The 8314-nt window shown below is 57.7% G+C and overlaps 1 protein-coding gene across 1 annotated transcript; it reads left to right on the top strand.

The window, feature by feature from the left end:
* Positions 1 to 216: 216 nt before the first annotated feature.
* Positions 217 to 4852, top strand: LOC111145239 (engrailed homeobox 1). The gene is made up of 2 exons (XM_022500020.1): positions 217 to 1066; positions 4241 to 4852. The coding sequence occupies exons 1-2, from the start codon at positions 217 to 219 to the stop codon at positions 4555 to 4557; spliced, it is 1167 nt and encodes a 388-aa protein (XP_022355728.1). The 3' UTR covers positions 4558 to 4852.
* Positions 4853 to 8314: the final 3462 nt, after the last annotated feature.

Below are 8314 nucleotides of genomic sequence, written 5' to 3'. Positions count from 1 at the left end.
AGAGGGAGAGACAGCGAGATCTATCTGCTCGATAAGACCGAGCGATCCAGGCCAGACGCCTGGGCTTTTTTTCCTGCACCCGCCCCGTGCCTTCGCTGGGGCTTCGCCGGCCTCCTTCCTCCGCGCACCCCCACGGGCCGCTGGCAAAGTGGGGTGGGGAGCGAGGCGGGGGGGGCGGGGGCCGGCGCGGCGGCCGGGGCGGCGGGGCGGCCGAGCATGGAAGAACAGCAGCCGGAACCTAAAAGTCAGCGCGACTCGGGCCTCGGCGCGGCGGCGGTGGCAGCGGCCCCGGGCAGCCTGAGCCTGAGCCCCGGCGCCAGCGGCAGCAGCGGCAGCGATGGAGACAGCGTGCCGGTGTCCCCGCAGCCCGCGCCCCCCTCGCCGCCCGCGGCGCCCTGCCTGCCGCCCCTGGCCCACCACCCGCACCTCCCCCCGCACCCCCCGCCCCCGCCGCCGCCGCAGCATCTCGCGGCGCCTGCTCACCAGCCGCAGCCCGCGGCCCAGCTACACCGCACCACCAACTTTTTCATCGACAACATCCTGAGGCCGGACTTCGGCTGCAAAAAGGAGCAGCCGCCGCCGCAGCTCCTGGTGGCGGCGGCGGCCGGAGGAGGCGCAGGAGGAGGCCGGGTCGAGCGTGACAGAGGCCAGACCGGCGCAGGTAGAGACCCTGTCCACCCGCTGGGCACGCGGGCGCCGGGCGCCGCCTCGCTCCTATGCGCCCCGGACGTAAACTGTGGCCCACGCGACGGCTCTCCGCCAGCAGCCGGCGGCGGTGCGGGTGCGTCTAAAGCCGGGAACCCGGCGGCGGCGGCGGCGGCGGCGGCTGTGGCCGCGGCGGCGGCGGCGGCGGCGGCGGCCAAGCCTTCGGACAGCGGCGGCGGCAGTGGAGGCGGCGTGGGGAGCCCCAGTGCGCAGGGTGCCAAGTACCCGGAGCACGGCAACCCCGCCATCCTGCTTATGGGCTCAGCCAACGGCGGGCCCGTAGTCAAAACTGACTCGCAGCAGCCCCTCGTATGGCCCGCTTGGGTGTACTGCACGCGCTACTCGGATCGTCCGTCCTCCGGTGAGTACCTAACCCCGGGCTGCGCCGTAACTTTTGGACCCGCGGACAGCCCCAGAACTCTTAGCCGCCGCCGTGCTGGGGAGAGCCGATCCGGCCTTGGGTGCTCTCTTCTCTCACGCCTGCTTTCTCCTCCTCACCTCGGTCCCAGTCACAGCCCGGTGTGCCCCCAGTTCTGCGCTCCTGGCCTCTGTGGCCACCACTCGAGAGGCTGGCTACAGCTCCTGGCACAGGAAGCTCGAGTCTCGATCCTTCGGTTTTGCACTCCGAGCCCCTCGGGCCTTCTTTGTGTATTACCTTTATTATTCTAAGAAAACACACACACACACACACACACACACACACACACACACACACACACAAAATCAGCCATTGATTTTTCTTCCGGGGAGAGGGGGTGTTTAGAGCCGGCGGGAAGGTGGGCCTAGTGATCTGGGTCTGATATCCTGCCAGCCTGGTCGCGCGGAGGCCGAGGAGCCAGGCTCAGATCAGAGAAATAATCGTCACCTTCTCGATATTTACAAACACAAACACCATCTCGATATTTTCTAAGGCCAGTTCATTTACAGAGAGATAGATTGGAGGGCACATAGAAAGAGAGGATAGCCTTTAATCGCTGTGCCTCTACCCCAGGCCGGGTAAGCTAGAGTCTGACCCGGGTGGGTAGAATCCAGGGAAAGATGGTTGCCAGAACCATCGGTGCTGAGAGTCCCTGGCTCCTGGTTCCATAGAGCTCACAGACAGTGGGAGCGGAGAGGAGACCGGTCAGGCTCTGGCTAGATAGCGGGGGCACGGGGCATGACTGGCAACTTCCCCAGCAGCTTCTCCTTTGGCGCGGCTCGCACATCCTTTCGGCCCTGTCCCTTCCTTCTTTCACTCCTTTCTTCCCCGTATCTGCCAGTTAGCAGATTCTTGCCAGCTGTAGATTGTTTTTCTAGACCTCCTTTGGTCTTTTCCCCGCGTGTCCCTCGCGCTTGGAAACCCCGAGGCCGAGAAACCTGCGCTGGGACAGCCCTAGGCCCCAGGAGAGGAGGCTGGGGCCTGCCCGCCTCCCGGGGCTGCAGTGGCCGAGAGGCCCCGATGGGCGCGGCGAGGAGGGCAGCAGGGGTTCTGGCCTACAATTGCTGTTCTGGGCACCCAGGTTCGGTAGGAGGCCGAGCACAGCGTAGCCATGCGCCGCCGCTCGACTCCGGCTGGTGTCTAGCCTCCCCACGGTTGCCGGCCGGGCGCGGATCGATGCACGCTATCAGCCCCCGCCATCTCGAGCCCCGTTATTGACACGTCGGGCTCCCTGAACCTCCGAAAAGCTGCTTTGATTGACTCGCCTGATGGATAGAGTGATTGAGCTGTCAGGCTGTGCGGCTCAGGCTGGCCAGGAGGCTACGATTTTATTACAAGTGTCCGTGCCTCTGCACACACGTACACAACAACACTCTTCACAAGGTCCGGGATGCATAACGCACAGCGGGGCCTTTCCGGAGATGGGCACATTTCCTGGGCCATCTCTGTTCGCTCAGCTAATTACTAATCTAAACTGAGGCCGTCCTTCCCCCCCACCCCACCTCTCAGTCCTCTCTGCACAGAGCTCAGCAGCGGGCCTTGCCTTTTGTTCTTGGCTGCTTTCCCTCTTAACGTGCCTGGGGAGGCAGAGGACGGGCTCCTCCCAACCCGGGAGTTCAGGGAGGTGAACCTCAGCCCAGACCTGAGTCACTGCAGTCAGCCAGGCCTGGACTCTTTTGTCATAGGACAGTTGGTGACCCCAGGCACTGGCCTTCCCTGGGAGACAGCAGCCCAGCTTGCCCCTCTGTTGCTAGGGTTGGAGATGCTGGTGAAGACCCTTCTTTCCAGACAGTTTCAGATATGAAAAGGCCTCACAAGGACTTAACTTGGCTCAGGAAGCTCCCGTAACCAAGACAGGGCCCACCAAGTAAATGACGGAAGGCTTGGGGCTGGGGCTGCGGAAACAGAGGTGCAGGCTTTGAAGGTTGCCTCCTCTTACCCCCTCCTCTCTCCAGGGCTGGTCCTCACAGTAGCTCTTTCCAGACTAGGTTTTGGGAAAGACCTCACCTTCTTGGGGAGGTTTGCTGGGGCCTCCTCCCATAACCATCATAGGGGCAAAGCACAGGTTTGTGTCCGTATTGTCCCTCTATGTCTCTCCCTCTGCCTGTATTTTGCTCATGAATGGGGAGGAGGACAGATGCAGTCCCCTTGCAAATGTCATAGGTGGGCAGGGGAAGCAGATATGGCCTGTTTTTGTTAAACAGGACTTTTCAGTCCTGAAACTGTAGCGTTGTGTGTTGAAAAGAGCCAGAAGGGGGACCTTGCCTGTACAACTGGGTGGGGGAATGGGGAGTCCTCTTTCTTACTGGCACCATCCAAGGGGAAAGGCAGAGAACCCTGGGGGCCAGGGTCATGTGGGTAAGGTGTGCAACTGGGTGAAAGCCTTGTTCCCCCTTCAGAGAAGGAGAGGGCCAGTGTCTCCCTGGGCTCCTAAAAAGGCCTTCCTTTAGGCCAAAGAGAAAGGAGGAGCAGAGAGAACATACACCAAAGACTTCAGATCTAGGAAGCCCCTCACAGCCCCTTCTCTATCCCCATGTTTTCTAGGGTCAATTGCTACAAGCAGATGGGGTCTTATCCGAAGTGCTGGGCGTAGGTGCACTTCTGGAGGAGGAAAGGAGGATTAGTTTGCAGGCTGGCAGTTCCCTCAGAGCACTCCTGCCCGGTGTCTTCGCTGGTCTTCGCTTGAGCCTCTTTTTATTCCAGGGCTGTGAAGACAGTAGACCCCTGACCTCCAACTCTGGGATCCACCGGATGGGGCTCTAAATGTCTCTCCATCTTGGATTATGGGATTTAAGCGTGGCGCGCGGCTCTCTTGTTCCGAATTGGGGCGTGGGGTGCACGGACAAGCAGGGCCAATTTTCCTCCGCGCCCCTTCTGGTCCCCCAGAAGGGAAGTCGGCGATCCCAACAGCCAGGCGATTGATCTCGGGGCCCGCGGGAGGGAGGGAGCCAGGGACTCAGCAGGGCCTCGGCTATGGCCCCGGAAGCGCGGGGCGCGATCCTCGCTCGGCTCTGCAATTCTCACGGCTTCTTCTGTCCTCTCCCCACCCCCTTCCCCTCTGCCCTCCATCCCCACCCCACCCCCCACCCCACCACCCGGCCCTCTCCGCCGCTGCAGGTCCGCGCACCAGGAAGCTGAAGAAGAAGAAGAACGAGAAGGAGGACAAGCGGCCGCGGACGGCGTTCACGGCCGAGCAGCTGCAGAGACTCAAGGCGGAGTTCCAGGCGAACCGCTACATCACGGAGCAGCGGCGGCAGACCCTTGCCCAGGAGCTCAGCCTCAACGAGTCCCAGATCAAGATCTGGTTCCAGAACAAGCGCGCCAAGATCAAGAAAGCTACAGGCATCAAGAACGGCCTGGCGCTGCACCTCATGGCGCAGGGACTGTACAACCACTCGACCACCACGGTCCAGGACAAAGACGAGAGCGAGTAGCCGCCAGCCGGCTGGGGCAGCGCGGTCCGGCCGCCGCGCCCGCGCCCCCTCCTGGCATCGCCACCGCAGCCACCGCCGCCGACGCCTGGCCGGTACCACGCCGGGGGAGAAAGAATCCGTGCACAGGAGGGAGGGAGCAACAGGAAAGACAGATTCTCGGAATGGAGAGTCACGTTTGAACGAACCATTTTTAAAAAAGGGAGAAAGACTCGGACAGGTGCTATCGAAAAATAAGATCTATTCTCTATTCATAGTATAAGGGGCGGAAACTGCGAACTCCTTAAAGCTCTATCTAGCCAAACCGCTTACGACCTTGTATATATTTAATTTCAGGTAAGGAAAAGAAATATGTGTAGCGATCTCTATTTGCTGGACTTTTTATTAATCTCCTTTATTATTATTGTTATAATTATTATAATTATTATAATTATTTTATCCCCGACCTCCGCCTCGCTGCCCCCGGCCCAGTTTCGTTTTCGTTGCCTTTTTCTTTTGAATGTTGTCGCTTCTCTGGTGCCTCCCGCCCCGCATCGCTGGCCCTCGTTTCTCTGGGACTTTTCTTTGTGTGCGTGAGAGTGTGTTTTCCTCGCGTGTCTGCCCTTCGCCTCTCCCCCACCTCCCAAGCCCCTTCTGTCGGTCTGTCCGTCCTGCTCCCCTTTCGTTTTCCGGAGACTTGTTGAGAAATACGACCCCACAGACTGCGAGACTGAACCGCCGCTACAAGCCAAAGATTTTATTATGTTCAGAAACCTGTAGTCTGAAATAAAGTGTACACTGTGCTCACGAGCCGCTGGCGGCCCTCCTCCTTGCGGGCTCGGGAAGGGCGTGGGCGCAGGGCACAGGAGGGCCCGGTGCTCCCGCGCGCACCGCGAACTCATCGGCGGCGAGCCCCGCGCGGCCGGCGGGCCTTCCGATCACCGCACAACGAATACCGGGGGCAAGAGGAGAGCACGGCGATAGAGGCGGCCCAGTGCCGGGTAGGTCCGGGTCTGGAGGGTCCGGAGGCCCATGCCTGCTCTCCGATGGCGTGCAAAGGAGCCCAAAGGCAAACAAAACAAAACAATCCCCCCCTCCCAAAACTAGCCCCAGTCCTGACTTCAGAAACATTGCCGGGACTGTCTGGCTGCTCCCTGTGCCTGGTCAGGCCCAGCCTGGCTTTGGCCTCCTCTTGTTCAACCATGCTCCTCTCCTTGCTTCAGCCTGCACCTTTCCCTTTTCTTTCCTTCCTCCCCTAACAACCTGGCCCTCCTGTTGCTGGAGGCTTTCCCCTCCAGAAGTGGAAGGCCTTGCCAAGGCTGGGCAGAGGCAAGGGGAGGCCTGTAGTGCTGGGCTGCCCATGAGGGCGAGGGGCTCTTCGGTTGCGGCCTCTGGGCCTGGTCTCTCAGCTGCCTGGCCTCCACCGCTCTCAGTTTGGAGAAGTGATTCCGCTGGTGAAGCAGCAGGTCCCCTGCGACACATGGAGCCTCTCCTGGCCCAGATCTCCTGGTCCCACATAGCCCAGGGAGAAGAGGCCCGGATGCTGGGAAGTGAGGCAAAGCAGCAGCTCGGTCTGCTGTCGGGATCATTTTGGGGCCTGAATTCCCATGTGGGCACAGGCCTGCCTCACGCAGACCTAAAACCTAAACCGGTGTGGGGCGGTGGGGGTCACTATCAGAATGCCAACAGAGGTTGCTTCCTAATTGAGGTGGGGAGGGGGCACAGACACCAGCCTCCTGAACCCTCAGGACACGTGGATCCCAGAGGGAAATGTCTGTAGTCTTGCCACTGACCCTGGGGGACTTCCCTTCCTGGGCAGGCACTGGGCCCCCTAACCTTCAGGGACTAGGAGGAGGAACGGGAAGTCCTTCCTCAAGAAGTATCACTTCTCTTTTGTCCAGGGTTCTTTTTTTTTTTTTTTTTTCATGGTAAATCCTTTCTTCCTTCCTTCCTGTCTTCTGAAATATGCGTACGTACCTGTCTCTGTGTGCCTAGAGATGCAGGTGAACTTGCAGACTTGTGTGTAGCTGTGATCATGTGCAAATGTGGGTACGTCTGAGGAGCCACCTGGTTATGTGTGTCCCTGCACGTGTGCGTGTTGTGTTCACTGGGTGTTCGTTCCTCTGTAGTTAGATGCACACTTGGATGTCTGCGCACTCATGGCGTGCATACGTGTGTTCATTAGTGCTTGCACACCAGAATGCTTGTAGGTGTGTTTGTGGGACTCATGCATGCATGGGAACTCTGCTTCTGTGTTCTTCCCTTGAGTTTTTTCCCTGTTGCTTTTGCAGGATTGATTTTGTGAGAGGTGAGAATGGCCATTCTGCTTTTTTCCTTGAAAAATTTCCTGCTCTTTTGGGCCTATATCCGGGAAAGTGACAGGGCTAATAGGCTCCAAGTCCCTGCTCAAGGGTTTGGGGGCCTGAGGTTCAGTGATGTGGAGTTGGGGAATGTATTTGATTTTGCCATGGGTTCCCAATTTCATTACAGTAAATCTTTTCCTCCCTGTCGTGCCTTCTTGGGGTGGGTAGACTAACCTCTATACCTAATGGGGGCTTGACCACTCCTTGAGTGAAGAGTTGGAAGCAGAGGCCAGGGCCCTTCCTTGGATGGCCCCCCAGTGACTGGTTTTCTGGTGGTTGGAAGCACATCCTTTGCCTTCCTTGGTGGGATCTTCAAGCTCTCCAGGGCTTCGGGTTAGACTTGGAGCCCAGGATTCTCTTCCCCTCCTCCGAGTAGCTCAGAACATCAGGAAGGGTCCTGGCCACATCTAGATGTGATGTTGGAGGCGCTCTGCTCTACAGAGAACTTGATCCTTTGAGTGCCTGGAAATGAGACTATCCTTTCTTTGCCCTTCTGCACTGTGGCCCTTAGGATACCTAAGACACCAGATCTAGAGGCTGGGGCAGGGGCCAAGGTGAGCAGCAACTCCAGGAACCATGCTGTTCCTTAAGGTTCCTCTTTACCACTCTCAGAAAGTCAAAGCCAAGAGCTCTTCCCTTCCACCCTGGGAGAAGGAGGAGGTGATTACCGTTCCCTAAGATGGTATTAGTAAAGCTTATAGATGTGTCATTATTATGTAATTTGATTTCTTCCCCATAACTCCTTTTATCTTCCAACCACTATGGGCAAAGAGAATTTTCCTCTTAGTTCAGTGGAAACTAAAGCTCCCATGACTTACCATCTTTGGTCCATGGCTCTTCTGTGGCTGTGTGTCTTTTCCTATGTCATCTCTACTCCTAACACCTGCCTCGACCTCAGGAATCTGACCCAGGCCTTGACTTTCCTACCTCCCTGCCTTCCTCATCCCCATTTTCCCTTCTTCCTGATTGGGGCTGAGGAGAGAAGAAGAGGACTCAGGTCAGACCTCTTTTTTTGTTCCCCCTCTAAAAAAAGAAAGTAATAATAATTATAAACAGGCATTGATTCCTCTGATTTATGGGGCAGGCTTAGTGAGCCGCCTGTGTATTAAAAAGTCTGAGGTTGCATCAAAATAAATAGTGGAGTGTGCTATCCCAACTTCCTCATTTTCTACCTTTAAAAAAGAAAAAAAAAAAAAAAAGATCGGATTGAACCATAAACTTAAATCTTCCTCAGCCCAGAAGGAAATACGTACTAGCCGAGTCTAAACAGTATCGATTCCTGGCTCTTTCTGAGGGCAAAGGTCTCTGTTTTCTTGCTCAAAATTCTCCTTCGTTCCTGTAGGACCAAGGGGGAGGCGGCAGATAGAGGAGGGGATATGGGGGTGTGTGGAGGTCCCTGGTATGTCTGTGCCTCTGTG

Source organism: Enhydra lutris, unplaced genomic scaffold, assembly GCF_002288905.1.
Source record: "Enhydra lutris kenyoni isolate GAN:26980312 unplaced genomic scaffold, ASM228890v2 scaffoldscaffold1, whole genome shotgun sequence".
Taxonomy (NCBI): domain Eukaryota; kingdom Metazoa; phylum Chordata; class Mammalia; order Carnivora; family Mustelidae; genus Enhydra; species Enhydra lutris.
Note: the sequence above shows the minus strand (reverse complement) of the source record. Positions and strands in the feature narration are given on the sequence as shown.